Source organism: Manis pentadactyla, chromosome 8 (assembly GCF_030020395.1).
Source record: "Manis pentadactyla isolate mManPen7 chromosome 8, mManPen7.hap1, whole genome shotgun sequence".
Taxonomy (NCBI): Eukaryota; Metazoa; Chordata; class Mammalia; order Pholidota; family Manidae; genus Manis; species Manis pentadactyla.
In genome coordinates this window covers 76,609,759-76,632,715 of record NC_080026.1, presented here as the reverse complement: position 1 = coordinate 76,632,715, position 22,957 = coordinate 76,609,759, and the positions used below count along the sequence as shown (strand labels likewise).

At 36.0% G+C, this 22,957-nt stretch overlaps 1 protein-coding gene across 2 annotated transcripts in view; it reads left to right on the top strand.

Moving 5' to 3' along the window:
* Positions 1-22,957, top strand: part of PCDH15 (protocadherin related 15) — a 761,207-nt gene that overhangs the window by 647,191 nt on the left and 91,059 nt on the right. For both annotated transcript variants that reach the window (XM_057505880.1, XM_057505879.1), the window contains one exon: positions 18,017-18,144. In XM_057505880.1, the coding sequence (XP_057361863.1) occupies positions 18,017-18,144 (128 nt within the window). The remainder of the gene's footprint in view (positions 1-18,016; positions 18,145-22,957) is intronic.

Below are 22,957 nucleotides of genomic sequence, written 5' to 3'. Positions count from 1 at the left end.
AGTGCTTTGGAGATAGTAAAGGATGTCTTGGTAGCCCAAGAGGAAGCAGCATGAGAGTGCAGGATGCCAGGTGCCATGGGGCAGGTGAAAGAAGTAGTGGAGCTGTCAGCCCAGAAATGGAGGAGCGGAGGTTTGATGAACAGGTGGGGGTGGAGGCCCTGCCAGTGCTGGAGGATTCAGCCCCTCCAGCACTGGGAGACCCCACCTGGTTGAAAGCTGGTGGAAAGCCAGAAGGACTTGACAACCACAGGTTCTTTCAGGAGAGGAGCAGCCACCTCCTCTGGTTGTGGAGCACTCTATGCTCCACTTCTATCCTCAGGCTCAAGCACAAAAGGAAATACAGTCTGCTTCTCGAAGGAAGAATTTAAAGGGCCCTGTGAAAGTCATGAGGACCCAGATGTGAGTTGGTTTGAAAAGGCAGGAGCAGACAGAAAGAAATTGGATGAATGGAGTTATGGCAATAACTAAGACTGGAGCAGTGGTACTGAGGACTGTGGGGAAGTTGAGGTTCCTATGGCCAGGATCCTCACTGAACTTAAACCACCTGATGATGTAACTGGCCTGTTGCTGGGCTGCCGCTTCCACACCTGTAGACAATAAGCTATTATTGCACTATAGAGAGAGCTTGGCCCAGTGCTCTGGGTGGAGGCAGAGATGCTAGTGCCGGAGAACAAGCCGGGTATTAAACCCTTTCACCGCAAAGAACATTTTGCTGTCAATTTCTTTGGTCACACTGTATCTATAGCGAACTTGCCTAGGGCTGAAACCCATTGGCAAGACAAGGATGAAGCAGAAGCACCGATAAAGCAACAAGATTGGCCTGTGTGTCTGCAAGACTTGCTGCTGGAGAGGCTGGAGAAGATGGGTATTGAAAAGCCCACCCATGGTTCTTTTACAATGTTCAGCTTCCTCGTTGCAGAGTATTGAGGGCACATAGATTGAGAGGCAAGAATCCTGGAGGGCTGGAGTGTGGATAAAGTGAAAGGTTCCTGTGGCCTGGATTCTCACCTGGCCCTGGTTGGCTAGCTCACTACACATGTGTGGGCAATACGTTGTTAGTGACTCTATATAAAGAGATCCACCCAGTACTCTGGGTGACACGGTGGCATGGCTGCAAATCTGCAGGAGAGCAGAACAGAGTGGTAGCAGTGCCAAGGACAGAGATTGAGACAGCAGTGGGGGTGGAGAGCCGCAGAGGCAGAGACTGGCTTGCTGCATGCAGACTCGCTCTGAGTGGACGGGATTCTAGTGATTGACCTGCCACCATAGGAATAAAGTTGGGTATAACCCTTTCACTCCAAGAACGTTCCACTGTCATTTCTTTGATCTCATTGAATCCATAGTGAACTTGCCTAGTACTGAAACCCACTGGCAAGACAGGCGGTGATAAGTTCATTACAATATTTAATCATCAGAATTATCCTCCTGGTTGATGAGAAAGCAGGCCTTTGTCCTTGTTCAAGATCAGTCAAAAGCTACTCAAGTATGTGGAAAAGGGATTTCTGATTTTGAATTCATGGTGTTTCTACTTTGCCTCAAACTCTTATGAAGTAGAGATGAAGGGTATTTTCAGTGAGAGATATAAAAAATACTTCCATTGAGCAGTTTTAATTTTACACCAGATTATACACGTAGTCTTTCAACCATTTTCCTGATGTAGGCTTGCTTTACCTGGCCTCATTCTATAACATTATATTCTCAGCCTCTAGGACATTTACAAACATTTAGAAAACCTAGAAATTACCCAGTGAAATATTAATTCTCTTTCTGTGATTCTAGGCATAGAAGTACATAAACCCAAAAACCAAATACCTAAATATAAATTTTAAACTAGTTGATACAATTGTCCTGGTCCCCAATAAATCACAAACTTTAGAGAGACTTAAGGATTATATTGGGTTTTAAAAATTACCCAAATGAAGGGAGGCCATAAAGTGAAATGGTTAAGAATCTATGCTGTCTGAATCCAAACCAAATAAGGTTTAGTTTGTCTTTGAAACCAAACCAAATTAAGATTTGGTTCTGAATCACTTGCCTCTTCATAGTTGAGTAATCTTAGACCCATTGTTTGATCTAGACAAGCCCCATTGTGTCCACTGAAAAAGTGTGAATAATCAGTAATGTGTTATTATGGGAATGAATTGAAATAATGCACAGAAAGCAGTTATCTCTGAAACTTCTCAATTATTAAGTGATAAATACTAATTGTACTAGTCCACTAGGGCTGCCTTAACAAAATACCATAAATAAATAACAACAGAAATGTATTTTCTCACAGGTCTAGAGGCTAGAAATCCAAGATCAAGATGATACTGGGGTTGATTTCTGGTGATGCCTCTCTTCCTGGCTGGTAAATGGCTGCCTTCTCGCTGTGTCTTCACATGGTGGAGTGGAGGTGGTGGGGAGAGAGAGACCGAGAGGGTGGGAAGGAGGGTGCTAGCTCTCCAGGGTCTTTTCTTACAAAGACACTAATACTTTTGGATCACAGTCCCACCCTTATAATCTCATTTAAATTTAATTACTTCCATAATGCCCCTATCTCCAAATATAGTCACATTAGAGGTTAGGGCCTACCCTATGGAAGTGCAGGAGATACAGTTCAGTCTTTAGCAACCATTAAGGTCCACCGTCAGTAATGTTGTTTGTACATGAAAAAGAGCTATGGAAACTCATATTTATATTGTCACAGAATTTTGCTTTTCCTAACTTTGTCATTTGTGTGCACCTTAAAACTTCTGTTTCATAAACATAGTATCTTCTCTGAATTTTGCATCTTGTAACAAAAGCACCAATATACCTCTTGTAGGCAGAATAATGATTCCTCCCCCAAGAGGAATCCTAACCCCTATGTCCTAATCCTTGTTACCCTACATGGCAAAAGAGACTTCACAGATGTGATTTAATTAAGGATTTGGGATGGATTGAATGTCAGGGATTATCCAGGTGAGTTCAGTATACTTAGAAAGGTCCTAATAAGTGACAGAAGGCAAGCCAGCCAGGGCCAGAGTGATACAAACTGAGAAAGACTCCTTCAGCCAGTGCTGGCGTTGAAGAAGGGAGGGGACCACAGCCGAGGAAGGCAGGCAGGCAGCTTTTAGAAGCTGGAAGCAGGAATACAGTGCTAACGCCGCCAGAAAGGAATGTAGGTCTGTCTACATCTTAGATTTAGCCCAGTGAGACCCACTCAGACATATAATAGAACCACCATATAATAGATTTGTAGTGTTTTAAGCCACTAATTTACAGTGGCATTAGAAGACTAATATGATGTCCATATTTTCTTTGCATTAAAGGACAGAGGCTTGTATCTGTGCTGCTATACAATACTTCAGCATATCGTTTGAAATGCTATTTTTTTCTCTTGATTCAGCAATGCTATAGACATTTATAAATCCCTCAAATCATTAGCCATTACTCTTGGTCATAGAGACAAATATAGAAGGAGTGACTAGTAATCTTCCCTTTGAAACAGCCTAACCTTTTAATTAAGAAAATTTTATTTTGTTTCTTTTAAAAAAACATTTTATTTGCTTGTCTGTAGTCTAAAAACTGGGGGGGGAATTATTTCTAGTCTCTAATGGATATTCACCTTGTTTTTATTTCAAATCTTATTTTTGTTATGGAGAGAAATCTGGGTATGAATTTTATCCATGTCTGGATATAAAAGTCTGACCCTTCCTTTCAATAGTTAATTTAACCTCTTTAAATCTTAGTTTCTTCATCTGAAAAGCAGAAATGACAATAATCGTGTATCATGGATTATTTAAAGAGATAATCAAAGCAGCTAATATAGGAACTAATATAGAGAAACTGTTCAAATAAGAGTAATGCACCTTCTCTCCCTTCCATTAAAATATTATAAACCATAGTTGGCTTATTCATTTCTTCTTGATGGATTTTTTTCTTTATCTTTTTAAATGCAGCTCCTTTATAGTCTCAAGAAAGAAGACCATAATGTTTCTTTCTGATTGTGTGTGTATGTTTATATGATATGGTAATTCAAGACTGCCTGTGTGACATTAGTTAATAAAGTCAATGTACCTTTTTAAGTGCTTAGTGTATTACATTTCTAAGACAGTCTTTGCTCATTGGCTTTTTTTCCTTTCTTTATAGATTTACCAAATTTATCAGTTGTTCCTTCTATTTAAATAAAACACTGCCTTAAAAATGTACTTTTGTTTTTAACTATATGTCAAAAATTATTTTTCATTTAATGATCTATTAAAACACAATTATGTTTCTCTGCTACGGTTTTCCATTTTGGGATAAAATGATTCTTATTAAGTTTTTTATGTCAGCAGAATAGCTTTTACATCAATATTACATAGTATGTCTCTGTTTTACTAAGACTGATTTTTAAAATGAGTTTTCTGTGAATTTATAGTCTTGTCATGTTAACAAAAGTATGGATATTTAATAAGGCACTTTCACTATGTTTTCTAATATTATCTCACCACCATTTAAATTCTTCTATTTGCAGTAAAAATATGAATTTTCCACTACATGATTTGATGTTCCCTATATAGTACCCCTTATAAAAACAAGTTTCTTTTACAAATCTGTGTGAGGAAATTTTTAAAAACTAACTCCATGGCACGGCTATTCTCCCTCCTCCTGATAATCATAATGTTACGAGTATTTTCTCTGAGTCAATTTGAAATAGTAAGATCATAATGCATTTAATGCTTTACATGTATTTACCCATTTACTCTATGTTATTATGACTGTGTAGTTATAAATGATCACTACCACCTTTTTGATGGATAACTTTAGCCCAGAAAAGGTAAGTAACCTGTGTGAGATCACACAGCATACATTGGTTATTTCTGGCATTTGGCCCAGGTTCTGGCTTTACAGGGTGTGCTTAAGTTTTCTATTACAGCAGTTTTGTTGGTGCTCATGGGTCCTCTATTCAGCTGCTTTTTGAAGAGAGTTGGAGTTAAATAGATATAAATGGATACAAATAGTGTCTGTTTATTCTGGATGGCAACAGTTTGAGCGAAAGTCATAATCATTCATTTGCAAAGGCCTCTAAATGCATTATTTTTCTCATACAGGATTAACACACCATGCTAGCAATACCAATAAAAAGAAACAATATTACATTCTTAGCTTCTAATTTGATGGTTACTGTTTACAGAAAAACTTAGTTCACTAAATTTTCCTAATGGGAAAATATGTTAATATGGACACAAAGCCAAACTTTCATTAATATTTAGAGTATTACTCTTCTGATTATCTTCTCATCACTATAGTAGTAAAATAGTCCATATGTCATTTTCTTCACTAAAAGGCTTAGCTAAAAATCAAGAATGCATTATACTAATCTTGAGTGTCAGTTTTGGAAGCCAGTAGTTAGTTACACACTGTTTTTTCCTTAATTCAGTTATTAACCTTTCAGCAAATACATACACAAAATACATGTTTTAGATACAGGCAATTAAAATCATGCAAAGGCTAATTAAATCAACATCAAAGCCAAATTAGAAAACTATTAAGATGAACCTCAAAAGATTCAGTCTGTCTGGCTGCCTAGCACTGAAAATAAACAGTGTATATAAATACAATGAAGTATAAATTCCTGCAGAGCAAAGTGCTGAAAAATAAGCAGTGAACTTTTCTCATTTTTAACACTTTATTTTTCAGAAGATCATGTAAATATATAGTCTTGCTAATTCCATATAATGAACACACAATGACATTTTTCTTCTGTTTCTTTTGATTCAAATCCTTTTATTTTAAAGAATATGAACCCCTTAGTAAGATTGGATTAAGTGCTTATCTCAGATGATCCTTTTGTTCTTAAACATTACTTTATCTATAGTACCAGAAATTACCTGGCATATAAACTAGGGCAGAGTAACAGAGAGGAAATTAACAATAGCATAAATATCAAGTCTTCAAGTAATTCTACATTACCCATAAAATTATGTAATAGGCTTCAGATTCAGTATTTTCCTAATATTAATCTTTTTTAAAAGTCTATTATCTTTAAGAGATGTATTCTTAATCTTAACAACACCCAGTTGTTTTGTACTATGACTTTTAAGGGCTTAAAAATATATTATCTCATTTAATTTATGGGTATAAAATAGAGGGACTCATTTTACTTAGTTGGATACCAGGTGGGCAAGTAATTCAGTCTAATTCAACATTTACTGAACTCCTGTGTGAAAGTCACAGTGCTTCTAAAGAATTAATTTGCCAGTAATGCATATACAAAAATAGTATTAATGGAAAAACAATGTAAAAAGATTGCATTTATGTGTGTGTGTGTGTTTTACTAAAATCAATTTCTTGGCACCAACAAAGTAACAAATATAAGTCTGGTAGTTCAAGCATTTTGAAACTTCTCTGCAATAGAATCATTGGAGAATGTATAAACCATTTACCATCGTTACGATACAATTTAAAAAATCTATTTAATGCATTAGACCATGAAGAATATATAACAATAAGAAAAGCACACTCCTTGTCTTCATAGTTTTACAATCCAGTCAGTGTATGTTTTCTAAGCAGGCTAAGCTCCTGTATTCCTAAATATGATGGTAAATATTTATTTAATGCATATATTAGTAATAATTATAGATGTGGTTGGAGTTTGGAGCAGATGCCAACAGGCAGTGGCAGGACTGGAGGTGAACAGGGTTGAATCCCTTGCTTTAAAGAACTTAAGTCAAAATGGGGGTGACCAATGCATGTTCAAATAATTGCAGCCTGTTTTGATGGAGTCACACACTAAAGGCATGTATGCAGGTGGCCTCAGGAGAAGAATTTATATATTCACACAACCTTTCCATTTTTTCTTAACTGCTCTAATCTCTGTCTCTTTTATTTTATCTTGGGGTTTTTCAACCTCATTACTATTGACATTTAGGGCCGGACCATTTTTTTGTTGTAGGGACCGGACCATTTTTTTGTTGTAGGGATGTAAGAAACATGAGATGTTTCTTATTATCACTGACTCAATTCCAGTAGCACTTCTCTCCACCTGCCTACCTTCTGCAGTTATTACTACTAAAAAATGTCTCTAGAGGGGCACAATCTGTCATGGTTGAGAACCACTGCTTTAACTCCTTGGGTCATTATTCAGAAAGTCTTTTTGAGAACGCTTCACAGTGTAGGCAATAGGTTGGTCATGTGGATAGAAGAAACACACTCATCTTGAAAATAATCGAGGCCCCCTAGGAAGGGAAAACTAACAGCCCAGAATTAATTATTAAAAGCAAAGGACAGAAGGAAAAAATACAACTAAATTTGGTCTTGAAAAACAGAGTCAAGTTAAAGTTAATGATGTTTTGAACTACACTTAACACTTCTGACCTTCTTTCACCTTGTTTAGTATGTCTAAAATAGGATAGAACGGCTATTTAAGGAGGAGTCTAGTCTGACTCATGCTTCCTGTTCTGAGCTTTACTACTTAGCAGTTCTATTTTTCTCTTGCTTTAAACTAATAAATCCCAAGAAGGTATCTCACATTGTCTTATCTCAGGGATCACTACTGGAACTTCTTGGCTCATGGAATCTAAAACTGCTGCCCAGAGGAAAGGTTCTCTCAGGCAAAATTGGAGAAAAATAATGTCAAAGAAGAAAGAGAAATGAGGCACTGGAACCCAAGTACATAGAAAGACCACAATGTCTTCTTTTTTTTTTTTCTGTTTGCATTTTTTTTGTTGTTATTATTAATCTACAATTACATGAAGAACATTATGTTTACTAGGGTGCCCCCTTCACCAAGTCCCCCTCACAAACCCCATTACAGTCACTGTCCATCAGCATAGTAAGATGCTGTAGTATCAGTATTTGTCTTCTCTGTGTTGCACAGCCCTCCCCATGCCACCCCCCAGATTATACATGCTAATCATAATACCCCTATCTTTTTCCCTGCCCATCTCCCTCCCTTCCCTCCCATCCTCCCTAGTCCCTTTCCCTTTGGTAACTGTTAGTCCATTCTTGGGTTCTGTGATTCAGCTGCTGTTTTGTTCCTTCAGTTTTTCTTTGTTCTTATACTCCACAGATGAGTGAAATCATTTGGTATTTGTCTTTCTCCACCTGACTTATTTCACTGAACATAATACCCTCTAGCTCATCCAGGTTGTTGCAAATGGTAGGATTTGTCTTCTTCTTATGGCTAAATAATATTCCATTGTGTATATGTACCACCTCTTCTTTATCCATTCATCTACTGATGGACACTTAGGTTGCTTCCATTTCTTGGCTATTGTAAATAGTGCTGCAATAAACATAGGGGTGCATCTGTCTTTTTCAAACTGGGCTGTTGCATTCTTAGAGTAAATTCCTAAAAGTGGAATTCCTGGGTCAAAAGGTATTTCTATTTTGAGCTTTTTGAGAAACCTCCATACTGCTTTCCATAGTGGTTGAACTAATTTACATTCCCACCAGCAGTGTAGGAGGGTTCCCCTTTCTCCACAACCTTGCCAACATTTGTTGTTGTTTGTCTTTTGGATGGTAGCCATCCTTACGGGTGTGAGGTGATATCTCATTGTGGTTTTAATTTGCATTTCTCTGATAACTAGCGATATGAAGCATCTTTTCATGGGTCTGTTGGCCATCTGAAATTCTTTTGAGAACTGTCTGTTCAGCTCCTCTGCCCATTTTTTAATTGGATTATTTGCTTTTTGTTTGTTGAGGTGTGTGAGCTCTTTATATATTTTGGATGTCAAGCCTTTATTGGATCTGTCATTTATGAATATATTCTCCCATACTGTAGGATACCTTTTTGTTCTATTGATGGTGTCCTTTGCTGTACAGAAGCTTTTCAGCTTGATATAGTCCCACTTCTTCATTTTTGCTTTTGTTTCCCTTGCCCAGGGAGATATGTTCATGCAGAGGCCACTCATGTTTATGTCCAAGAGATTTTTGCCTATGTTTTTTTCTAAGAGTTTTATGGTGTCATGACTTAGATTCAGGTCTCTGATCCATTTTGAATTTACTTTTGTGTATGGGGTTAGACAGTGATCCAGTTTCATTCTCTTACATGTAGCTGTCCAGTTTTGTCAGCACCATCTGTTGAAGAGACTGTCATTTCCCCATTGTATGTCCATGGCTACTTTATTGTATATTAATTGACCATATATGTTTGGGTTAATGTCTGGAGTCTCTATTCTGTTCCACTGGTCTGTGGCTCTGTTCTTGTGCCAGTTCCAAATTGTCTTGATTACTGTGACTTTGTTGTAGAGCTTGAAGTTGGGGAGCGAGATCCCCCACTTTATTCTTCCTTCTCAGGATTGCTTTGGCTATTCGGGGTCTTTGGTGTTTCCATATGAATTTTTGAACTATTTGTTCCAGTTCATTGCAGAATGCTGTTGGTAATTTGATAGGGATTGCATCAAGTCTGTATATTGCTTTGGGCAGGATGGCCATTTTGACGATATTAATTCTTCCTAGCCAAGAGCATGGGATGAGTTACCATTTGTTAATGTCCTCTTTAATTTATCTTAAGAGTGTCTTATAGTTTTCAGGGTATAGGTCTTTCACTTCTTTGGTTAGGTTTATTCCTAGGTATTTTATTCTTTTTGATGCAGTTGTGAATGTAATTGTTTTCCTGATTTCTCTTTCTATTTGTTCATTGTTAGTGTATAGGAAAGGCACAGAATTCTGTGTGTTAATTTTGTATCCTGCAACTTTGCTGTATTCCGTTATCAGTTCTAGTAGTTTTGGAATGGAGTCTTTAGGGTTTTTTATGTACAGTATTATGTCATCTGCAAATAGTGACATTTAACTTCTTCTTTACCAATCTGGTTTCCTTGTATTTCTTTGTTTTGTCTAATTGCCATTTGTAATTGTTTTGTTGAAATTTTGTGTTTCTTCTTTGGTCAGTCTTGGAACGTATTTTTCTAAGAAGTTGTCCATTTCTTCTAGGTTTTCCAGTTTGTTAGCATATAGGTTTTCGTAGTATTCTCTAATAATTCTTTGTATTTCTGTGGGGTCCATCGTGATTTTTCCTTTCTCATTTCTGATTCTTTTGATATGTGTTGATTCTCTTTTTCTCTTAGTAATTCTGGCTAAAGACTTATCTATTTTTTTTCTCAAAGAATCAGCTCTTGGTTTCATTGATTTTTTTCTATTGTTTTATTCTTCTCAATTTTATTTATTACTTCTCTGATCTTTATTATATCCCTCCTTCTGCTGACTTTAGGCCTCATTTGTTCTTTTTCCAATTTCAATAATTATGACATTAGACTATTCATTTGGGATTGTTGTTCCTTCTTTAAGTATGCCTGGATTGCTATATACTTTCCTCTTAAGACTGCTTTCGCTGCATCCCACAGAAGTTGGGGCTTTGTGTTGTTGTTGTCATTTGTTTCCATATATTGCTTGATCTCTTTTAATTTGTTCATTGATCCATTTATTACTTAGGAGCATGTTGTTAAGCCTCCATGTGTTTGTGGGTCTTTTTGCTTTCTTTGTACAATTAATCCTAGTTTTATACCTCTGTGGTCTGAGAAGTTGGTTGGTAGAATTTCAATCTTTTGGAATTTACGGAGGCTCTTTTTGTGGCCTAGTATGTGGTCTATTCTGGAGAATGTTCCATGTGCACTTGAGAAGAATGTGTATTCTATTGCTTTTGGGTGTAGAGTTCTATAGATGTCTATTAGGTCCATCTGTTCTAGCGTGTTGTTCAGTGCCTCTGTGTCCTTACTTATTTTCTTTCCAGTGGATCTATCCTTTGGAGTGAGTGGCATGTTGAAGTCTCCTAAAATGAATGTATTGCATTCTGTTTCCTCCTTTAGTTCTGTTAGTATTTGTTTCATGTATGCTGGTGCTCCTGTGTTGGGTGCATATATTTTTATAATGGTTATATCCTCTTGTTGGACTGAGCCCTTTATCATTATGTAATGTCCTTCTTTATCTCTTGTTACTTTCTTTGTTTTGAAGTCTACTTTGTCTCATACTGGTACTGCAACACCTGCTTTTTTCTCCCTGTTGTTTGCATGAAATATCTTTTCCATCCTTTGAGTTTTAGTCTGTGCATTTCTTTGGATTTGAGGTGAGTCCCTTGTAAGCAGCATTTAGATGGGTCTTGCTTTTTTATCCATTCTATTACTCTGTGTCTTTTGATTGGTTCATTCATTCCATTTACATTTATGGTGATTATTGAAAGATATGTACTTATTGCCATTGCACGCTTTAGATTTGTGGTTACCAAGGTTCAAGGTTAGCTTCTTTAGTATATTACTGTCTAACTTAACTCACTTATTGAGCTGTTATAAACCCTGTCTGGTGATTCTTTATTTCTCTCCTTTCTTATTTCTCCTCCTCTATTCTTTATATGTTCGTTGTTTTATTCTGTGTTCTTTTGTGTTTCCTTTAACTGCTTTTGTGGGTAGTTGATTTTATTTTTTGCCTTTAGTTAGTATTTGGTTGGTCTGCTTTCTTTGCTATGCTTTTGTTTTCTCTGGTGACATCTATTTAGCCTTACAAGTGCTTCCATCTAGAGCAGTCCCTCTAAAGTACGCTGTGGAGGTTGTTTGTGGGAGGTAAATTCCCTCAACTTTTGCTTGTCTGGGAATTGTTTAATCCCTCCTTCATATTTAAATGATAATTGTGCTGGATACAGTATCCTTGGTTCAAGGCCCTTCTGTTTCATTGCATTAAATATATCATTCCATTCTCTTCTGGCCTGTAAGGTTCCTGTTGAGAAGTCTGATGATAGCCTGATGGGTTTTCTTTTGTAGGTGACCTTTTCCCTCTCTCTGGTTGCTTTTAATACTTTGTCTTTGTCTTTGATCTTTGCCATTTTAATTATTATATGTCTTGGTGTTGTCCTCTTTGGGTCCCTTCTGTTGGAAGTTCTGCGTACTTCTGTGGTCTGATCGATTATTTCTTCCCCCAGTTTGGGGAAGTTTCAGCAATTATTTCTTCAAAGACACTTTCTATCCCTTTTTCTCTCTCTTCTTCTTCTGGTACCCCTACAATGTGGATATTGTTCCTTTTGGATTGTATACACGTTTCTCTTAATATTGTTTCATTCCTGGAGATCCTTTTATCTCTCTCTGCATCATCTTCTCTGTGTTCCTGTTCTCTGATATCTATTCCATTAACGACCTCTTGCACCTGATCCAGTCTGCTCTTAAGTCCTTCCAGACATTGTTTCATTTCTGTAATCTCCTTCTGGACATCATCCCTTAGCTCTTGTATATTTCTCTGCAGCTCCATCAGCATGGTTATGACCTTTATTTTGATTTCTTTTTCATGGAGATTGGTTAGGTCTATATCCTTCTCAGGGGTTGTCTCTGTTAGTCTGGTCTGGATCAAAATCTTCTGCCTTTTCATGGTGATAGAGGTAGTTGTATAGAGCTGGCGTGTGGCTGGCTGGGAGAGCATTCCTTCTTGCTAGTTGTGGCCTTCCTCTCCTGGGAGAACAGCGACCCCTAGCCGCTTGTGCTGGGCAGCTGCATGCAGATGGAGTGTCTGATTCTTGTCCGGCCGGCTGTGTAAGAATCTCTGCCTGGTTGCTGTGGGTGTGGCCTCTGCTGCTATGGTGGAGTTGTGCTGGAGGGTGAACAGGTGGGAGGCTGTTTATCACCATGAGGGGCTTCCGAGCTGCGCTGCCATCCAGGGGGTTTGCGGCACCTGGATTTCACAGGGATTCCCAGATACTGGGCTGATTACGCCGGGGCACTTCCGTCCAGCTGTGAGGCCCCTGTCCCTTTAAGATTTTCAAAGGGCACTCGCTTTTCTTTTGTCCCAGAGGCGACGGCTGCAGGGACCCCCTTGCAGGTTTTACTGTCCTGTTTCCCTAGTATCCAGCACCCCACACACTGTGTGTCTATGCTCTAGTGTGGATGGCTAGGGCTGGGTATTGAGCAGTCCTGGGCTCCCTCTTCCTCCCCGCTCTGACTCCTCTCCACCTTCTGGGAGCTGGAGGGAGGGGCGCTCGGGTCCCGCTGGGCCGGGGCTTGTATCTTACCCCCTTTGTGAGGCGCTGGGTTCTCGCAGGTGTGGATGTGGTCTGGATGTTGTCCTGTGTCTTCTGGTCTTTTAGGAATAGTTGTATTTGTTGTATTTTCAAAAATATATATGGTTTTGGGAGGAGATTTCCACTGCTCTACTCATGCTGCCATCTTGGCTTCGCCCCCTCCACAATGTCTTTTAACCAAAACACTTGCCTAATGAATCTTTCATCCAGCTTGCAATTTTGTTCAGCCCCTGTGCTTCTTTGAATGCTTGCATTGTCTCGCCCAACCTTCTGGGAGACTGCGAAAGGACTTCCCCAAGTCAGGCCCTTACGTTTCTTCTTACAACATTCTCCTATCCATCTTATCAACACCTTTTCCCTTCCTGCTCCCCACAATCTTTCTCTTTCGGTATGTGTATCACAACTACCTTAAATAAAGAATATAATATTGACAAAAAAAAAACCTACAAAAAACAAAACAAAAACAAGATTCTGCAAAAACTCAAAGAGAGAGAAAATATAGATTCCCTTAAAGGAATTTAAATTAGAGTTGCTTTCAAGTTTCTGTCTTTGAAATAATCAAAACCCATATTTGGAGAAAGGTCATGTGGTTGGCTGACACACAATTAGTGAAAGTGTGTGAGACAAGGAAATTTGTGGAGTCATGCATGTTGTATGTTAATGAATCAGAAAATCTAAGTGAATCCTATTCTAGTGATTGAATTATAAGGATACATTTAATTTTTTTGACAAACTCACGTTTTTTGTGCATTCTTTAATCAGACATATCACAGTTTTTTTCCAGCTTTATTCAGGCATAATTGACAAATACAATTATGTATATTTAAGGTATACAATATGGTAATTTGCTATAATATATATTGTGACATGAATACCACAATGAAGTTAATTATTGTATTCATCAACTCTTATAATTACCATTTGCATATGTGTATGTGTGTGTGTGCAGTGAGAACATTTAAGATTTACTCTCTTAGCAGATTTATTCATATTATTAACATAAGTCACCATGGAGATCACATTAGATACTCAGAACTTAATTCATCTTAAAACTGAAAATTTGTACCTTTGACCATTTCCCCATTTCCTGTGTCCCATAAAGGGCAACCTCCCTTCTATTCTGTTTCTATGAGTTTTGCTTTATGTATTCCACATGTAAGTGAAATCACACAGATTTATCTGTCTTTGGCTTATTTCACTTAGCATAATGCCCTCCAGGTTCATCCATGTTGGCCCCCTACCCTTCATTTTCTACCTTTGATACTATATTCTTAAAATAATCTTTTATTTTTCTGACTAAATCTGATTCCTGACAACTAGAGGACATTTCTTAAAGTAGATAAGTAAATGCAAGGCAAATAAAAGAACATTCTGTTTCACACAATGAATTAAAAATATTTATTATTATTTATCATTTAAAGTACATTCAATAAAATGCACAAATCTTAGCATACAGTTTGATAAATTTTGACATTTGTATACACACCTGTAACCATTACCCAGGTCAATCACACAGTGAATTGTACACTTATAAAATGTATTTTCCTAAGGGGATGACAAGGCTGAAATCATCAACAGCAAAAGCAAAATATTAAAATGTATTAATTAAGTAATATATTTATTTGTTTACTTTTTCAATAAAAACTTGATATAGAACATGCTATCAAGTATCTCATATTCTAATTGGGGAGTCAGATAAACATTGAACTAAATTAAATTCAGATGGTGGTAAGGACTGCATGGCAAATAAAAGCAGTAGTGGGACTGAAATGACTGGTTTTGGGGAGGAGTCAGTGAAGACATCTATGAGATGGTGATTAACTGCAAAGTAAATAGAGTCCTTATGAAAAATTAAAGAAAGTGAAGGTGCTTATGACTGTAATCTTTACAGTGCTCCTGGCAGATGAATCTAAAACTTCTTTTCATCCATGTTAAGGTACACATGTTTGTCTTTTTCCTAAGGAGGTAGAGACAATAGTAAACATATTTAAGTGTTTGTTTTCTGTGGTCAGATAAAGGGCTCCAATTCCAGCCATTCCATGTACTAGAGAGAACATGGGTCAGTTACTTCTTTGTTTCTCATTTACTCTCCTATATAAAAGTCAGAATAATATAGGTAGAACGGGTCAATCCTATGGCACTGAAGTCTTTTGTACAACTTAGAACAATATTCACCACACACCATTCCATTAATTGTCAGCTACCAATATTGAGTAAAGATAGACATAGAAAGAAGATGTAAAAAAGTTGATTTGTATTTAAATTTTTCAACTTTTGAAGAGAAATAAAGGAACTGTTAAAATAAAATATTTATGCTGATGATCTTGAATTTGGATAAAGTCATCTTTAAAATGAAAATATTTTCAAATAGTTCATATAAATGTAAAAAGAGTAGTAGTCATACTATTATCTACCCTTTAGTTTTTGTTTCTCTGTTTTCAATAAAATTGTGTTTGTACAAAACTCACTTGTGAAATGCAGTGAATAAGGCAGTAGTGATTATTACAACATTATTTGGAATAAAAATAGACCAGGACAAGACTTACATGGAACCCAATAGCATTATATACTGAGTATATATAAAATATTCATAATATTTCATTTCTATTTCTTTTTCTGGCATATAAGTTAGAAATTATACAATTCAACTGTATGGATTTATCATCCAGTTCCAGTACAATTTAATTATACTACAGGGTTGTTAGGCAAATATTTTAAAAAATCAACACATAATCATATTGAAAAGAAGTTAGAGGCCAGAAGAACAACCAAGAAAAATCTGAGATAAGTAGGTAAGTTAAATATACAAATATTTATTATTAGTAGTATTATTATATAAAGTTAAAGATGCCCAAACCTGGAAAATGAAAAATAAAAGAAAAAAATTGAAATAAATATTTAAGTACTACAATGATTCTTCCATAATTGTGCTTGCTCTCCTAATATAATTTATGGCATGGAAATATTATCACAGCTTATTTCATGGTTTCTTTAAAGCTCTAAATTAAATATGGTTAAATTCCATATCAGTCTCATAACAAATATGGACTTAAGCACTATTCATATGAAAGTATATTATAATAATAATGTTTATAAGGTGAGTATATTATAAAAGAAAATCTTGAAAAACTTTAGTTCAATTGTTAAAGTTGGAAAATTATTTTATAGAAAATTATATTCAGTGAATAACACTACTGTGAATAGATATTTATCTATGGATGTTAATTTTAGAAATTTTAAATAACTGCTTAATTGATCTTTTAAAGAATTATTTTACTTCAGTCTCTCTGGAGTTTAGAAAATGTATAAGAAAATATTTTTATGTAGAATATAAGTGTTGCTTTAGACTGCAACAGTGACTTGCACATTTTTTTCCCCAATGCCTAAGGAAATCATTGCTCTTAAAAGATTTGCTAAAGCACAAATTGTTCCTAATGGTGTAATACAATACTGCCTGGGCCTAACCTTCTGTCATCATTTTGTAAAGTGCTAGGAGAAAAGAGGATAAATTTCACAGCATAAATCTGTTCCTTTTCCGATAATTGAAAATCAAATATTGCAAATAAGGACCATAACTAATGTGGTCATTATTGAAGAACATAAAAAAGTTATGGGAATGGTGATGTTACAGTTTAGGAGTCCTTTTCTTAAAAAAAAAAAAATTAAATTTAGAGCTGTTAGCTCCTTTGATTCCAGAGGTAAAAATGATCTTCTACCAAGATAAAAATGAGTGTCAGTTTGGATGAACTCCAATTGCTGGTATGATTCCCTGCACTGGCACCATGGGACGGAGTAGCATGCTCCGCTTTCTCAGAGAAGTATAGCCTGACTTTCTGCTGGTACTCTTTTCTGTTGACCTACCACATTTTTTTCTCTTGATTCTAGCTCTTCCAGTTTAAGAATGGTGGGAAAGAGACAAATATTAGGGAAACTAAGTGAGTAGCAGCCGGATAGGGCTAAAACTTAGGAGCTAACTCTCTTTTCCCTCTGACCTTTCCCAGGGCAAGCAAAAAGTAGCCTGTTTCTAAGGTCTTACTTACATAATGCAGGTTATTTATTCATTTATTCAATCAACATAGGTATTGTTGTACAGCCATGATATACCCACTGTGCTAGTAGGTTGGTGTTCATTAGGTATACTTAGGAATCTGATGAAGCAACAAAATTAGAGTGTCCCTCATAAATAGTTTGTGGATCAGTTGCCATGTATTTGACTGCAGTTGAAATGCATAAGGAAAGTTATTTAGGTAATATATCAGAATAGTCATATAATTTGAATCTACTTTTTGCAAAATAACCACTTATTCCTCATTTTGTCTGGTTATTACATCAGATTTTTTTATAAACAGTCATTCTTGGATTGGTTAAAAAGCTGCCTTGCTCAGTAAAGATAATTAAAGGGGTGAGATTCTAACACTTGCATTTGATGATGAAATGTATTAAACTTAGAAAACCTAGCAATTATAAGTGATACGACAATCATCTCTCCAGCTATATCTGTTTCAGTGAATGATAGATAGCCTCTAATGCATGATAAAACTGGCTTTCCGTTTATGGAAATAAGCACCTCAACCAACCATTGCTTACTTTTCATCTTAAAATAAAACAATTATAGTATGTTTTAAGCTAAAAGGATATCACTTCCTGTTTTATTCTTAAAAATATATATTTTTTAGTTTATGGGAATATCTATTATTTCTTAAGGTGTTTCTATATTTGTGCCACTTTGGTGTAATTGGTAATGTGCATGAAGTATTTGTGAACATGAACATTTGAGTTGTTTCATTAAAATTAGCACAACACCATTCTTTAGTGCCTGTTGAATCAAATAAAATGAATTACTAGGACACTGTAACTAAAAGAAATAACAGCAACTTAACATTATGATGCCAGAAGCATTATTATCAGTGTCCTCTATGGATTTGGGGGTATTAGACATGCCAGTTAGGAATTACTTCTAATTTAAGTTATTTCCACTGTTTCAAAATAAAAAAGTACAATAAATATTTATTCCAGTGCATTTTTTCTAATGAATAGCCACCAATAAAAAATGTATTATTTCTTATCCTCCAGGCAATACAGCTAAAGTGTATATTGAGATTCAGGATGAAAATGATCATCCCCCGGTGTTTCAGAAAAAATTCTACATTGGAGGTGTATCTGAAGATGCAGGAATGTTTGCCTCTGTTCTCAGAGTTAAGGTATGAGAAAATTTCTTAGACACAGACTAAAGTAAAAGCAAAGAGTTCAGGTTTTGCAGATAAATTATAATCATATGGTTTACACTAACTGAGTACTTAATTCATTTTGTTTAAGTAGAAGTCTAAAACTCAGAGATATGTGAGTTTAAGTAGCAAAACTAAATGCAGATTGATATAAGCTGAATGCTAAGCAACTTTTGAATGCTATTTTTTACTACAAAAATGGGAACAAATTATTTATGATATTGTACATTGAATAAGATATTAGAATGTATGTTTTTCTAGTAAATGTATATGCCTCTAATATGTTTAATTCAGAATAACTCCAAGCTTTCTTAAAATGGGGTTTCTCTATTATATAGATACATATTTATCTATAAGATTACCATTTTCTAATATCATAAATTCTGATTATTTTTCTGCAATAATTTAAAAAATTCATACTAGTTAAGTAAATGTAAAAACAACACTAATTTTAGTATTTCACTAAAAGTTTAAAAAAATTGGATATGTCAGAAAAAATTTACTGATCTACATAGAATTTAAAAACAGTATCTAGGAATAACTTGATAATTTTCCATTTTTCTCTAATTACTATCAAATATGTTTTAAAGGCTCTAAAATGGTTGGCAGTACATAAAGTTGGAAAGTTTATTACTAAGAAATAAATGGATAACATGACATTGCATTGGGGGAAAAGTTTAGAGGCTGGAGTATTTTAGATTTGCAATTACAGTTATTTTTCTGGAAATAGATTAATAATCAATTTTTAAAATAGCTATTAACAAACACACATAAAACCTAAGCAAATCCAACTGTTGGTTCCCTCTAGTTTTGTTCATGAGCAGTTGCCATTCTTTTGCTATTAGGAGAATCATGATTAGAGCTCTGCTTGCATATAGTTTTATTCACCTTAAACACACTAAGAAAGAAAGAGTAAACCAAGCAAATAAAGCATGTGTGGTGTACTTATAAAGTATGCCAAATGCTGGCTCCTGATTCTAATCACCAGTTATAAAGCAGTGCACACATTTAAGTCAGTCATGTTATACCCAAATCACATTATGATTTACAAGTGGACAGTCCTTTGGAGTTCATTTTATCTTATTCATATTTTTAGACCCATTAACTATTGATTGACTCAGGTCATTCATTTAGTCGGTAAATATTTTTCTGAGTACTTACAGTGTGTACTGATGTAAAAGTAGGGCATCGGAGATTTCAAAACACAAACTGGTAAAAAAACCAAAGGTACCGCCCTAGTATTATAGACAAACTAGTGAAAGAAAAAGTAGATCAAGAAAATAAAGTAAACAGTTATTTAATATAAACTCATGTGGTCCAGAGTGAGACTTGTGGATTCCTAGGTTAAGAGCATCCTGGGCATTCCAACATAAGGTCTATAAAGCTAGTGGGATCTTGGAAGTCAATGTGACTGAAAAAGACTGGAGATGAGACTAGAAGTACAGCCCAAGACTAGAATACAGAATTTATTCTAGATGTGTTAGAAAGTTTTTGGATGCTTTTGTCTAGAGATGTGACATATTCCAATATAAAAGGATTATTCTACATGTTGAACAGGGTTGGGAACAGGGAAGGGTAACACAGTGTTTTGAGGTAAAGTAGAAACAGAACCTGATACAATTATTTTCCAGGCAAGATTTGATAGTGGCTTGAACCATGGCAGTAGGCTGGGGAGGTGATGAGAAGGAAGCAAAAGCAGCCAACGGGATTTGCTGATGGGTTATGCGTGGGGTATCAGAGAAAATTTAGAATGACTCTGAGCTTTTTGTTCTGAGAAGGTCCCCAGCCCTCCCCTAGGTATTGTGCTAGCAAGAATCAAGAGTTCATTTTTGGAGATTTTATAGATGTGGTGCTTTTTCAATATGCAAACCTGCCTCTTAGCAAGGCAGTTATAGATGTTGATCTAGATTCAGGAAAGAAATCATGGACCAGGATGAAATCACCTAGAAAAGGCCAAAGACTCCTAGGAACTCAACACTTAGAAATTAGGAAGGAGATCCATCAAAGAATACTGAGAAGTCACTGCCAGTAGTTAGCAGGATTGCAAACTAGGAAAATGCAGGCTCTGTGCACCACTTGAAGAACAAGATTGATAAGAGCTGCCAAATGCCACTGCAAATAGAATATCCCTGTGGATTTTTACATGACCACTTATGATAATAAGAGTATATCATAGTGTGGGAAAGAAACATTAAGCCAATAGCTAAAATATTCCATTAATAAAGGAGATTTTACAAGAAGTCTATAGATGTCTGTAGCAAGATAATTTAATGGGGGATATAATATGATAAGGCATCTCCTTTGGGGAAACTGAGAGAAGGAGATGGAATAATATTCCAGAAGCAACACTTCAGAGACAGACAGATAACTGTCATCCATCTACCTCTAGACCCTGCTATGTAAAGTATGGAAGCCACTGTGTGAGAGCTGCAAGCAGTGTGTTGTGTGGGGGAGAGGTGGAGCTGGAGAGGAATCAGGAAGTAAAGGTAATATTCAGAGGGAAGGTTGACTACTTAGAGGATATTGCTAATGGTGGGCTCTGAATTCTGGGGAGTCCTGGAGAAAGCTTGGTGGTGGATGTAAAGGTGAGATGGGAAACTGAGTCATGGGGTGTGTAATGAGCTGCCTGGGGAGACGTATCTGGGTGGTGAGAGCTGTCTTGGAGGGAGCACATGGACTTCTTTTGGTACAGTAAACTGTGTGAGGTTGACATTTTTCCCAGAACTAATGAGAACTCTCTACACTCCTCTCTTCAATATATCAGTAGGTTATTCAGGCTAGGGAAAGGAGGTCTTCCCAGGAAACCAATTTTCTGCATTTATTTCTAGGTAAGTTAGGGAAGAGACATAGGAAGTTTGGCAATGTATTGATGCAAGTATATGCCATAATGATCAATTCAATTAGGCAAGCACACATTTCCATGTGGATTCAAAGGAAGGAGACATTTTAATTGTTGAAAGAATATGAAAGGTTTTCTTGGGAAGTGAAGAATTTGAGTGGCACTGAAGGGTGTTTTGATTTTTTCATAGTGAAGCTGAAATAAAGCGGATAATCTAAGCAGACGGAACAGTGAGCCAAAACCCAGAGGAAACCAAGTACAGAGTATGTTGGTGAAACAGTGATAGGAGGCATAACCTGAGGAGGTGATGGGAGTAATAAATATTAAATGGTGAACACTTTCAATTACTGCCTTTAGCCTTGAAGCCTGGAATCTTGTCCTTTCCAAATTTAATCAGTGAAAGTGACTTAAGCAGTTCTTTTCAATTCACCCTGAGAATGGCAAAAATCTTATGAGAAACAGCACTGAATCAGGGCCAGCCAAGTTCTGGTGCTTGATGGAAAGATGTTGTAAAAAACAGGGAAGCAGTCCACAACTGTGAAAGAGGTGTTTATACCCCTTTCTATATAATGTTAGGGTAATATAACATTTCATCTACCATGCACATATATTAATTTTTAGTTCATAATGAAATGCATAATGATAAATTTCAAATTAAAAAGTTGTTTTTATATGTAGGAAGGGGAAGATGAAACATAGAATTGACTAAGAAAGATGAAGCTTTGAAATATTAATGAGTAAACTATACTTACTAACTTAAAATACAAATAGTGGAATAAGGGCATTATTAAAGAACATGTTAGGAGAAAGGCAACACAGTGAGCATTATTGAAATGAATGATCCAATATAAGTGATAGCAAAAGAAAGTTGTATATATACGCTCGAAGTGTCACATCTATTATGCTTAGAGACTTGTTCAAAGTACTTTTTTTTACAAAATATATGTTATATTCCTAGTTTGTGCTGAAAATAGAGGCAAGCAAAACAAACTGTTCCTCTGCCCTGAGAGAGTTAATATTCTAGTAACCTAGAGTAAAAAAAAAGGAAATGAAAAAGGGCTTTTACTTATACAGACATATAGAGATTTGCTTTCTGGCTCAAAAATGGAAGTTCATGTCATGTTTAAGTAATTCTTGGATTGTATCTAGAGGACACAGAACTAATTTGGGAATATCTGCTATATTTACTATGGCTTAATGCTGATATCTGTCATAACTGTTTCCACCAAACTGATTTCCACTGGTCACAAACAGTCATTTTAATTGCAAGGAGATGGAGAAGAAAATCAAGTGGTAATTTTAATCTTCAAACTTTAATACAAGAACCAACATCAGTTAAAAGTATTATTTTAAGCAGGGATTCAGGTATTTCTACATCAGTGTTCATAGCAGCATTTACTCATAATAGCTAAAAGATGGAAACAACCCATATGCTCATTCATAGATGAATGGATGAACAAAATGTTGTATACACACACCATGAAATATTATTCAGTCTTTTAAAAAAGAAGGAAAATTTGACATATCCCATACCATGGGTAAATCTTGAAAACATTATGCTAAGTAAAATAACCCAGACACAGAACAAATATTGTATGATTCATTCCAATTTTATGAGGTTCCTAGGGGAGTAAAATTCATAGGAACAGAGAATCGAATGGTGGTCGCCAGGGGCCATAGGAAAGAAAGATTGGGGAATTATTCCTTAATTGCTATGGAGTTTCAATTTGGGGAGATGAACAAGTTCTAGACATGAATGTTCGTGATGGTTGCTGAACAATATAAATGTACTTAATGTAACTGATTGTACCCTTTAAAAATGGTAACTTTTATGTGATGCATATTTTAGCACAGTAAAAGAAAAAAAATCCCAAAGTTGGGTGGGGAGAACTGGAGGGAGGCTAGGCAGATCATCACCAATATTGACAGAACTGTTCTTTTCAAAGCTAT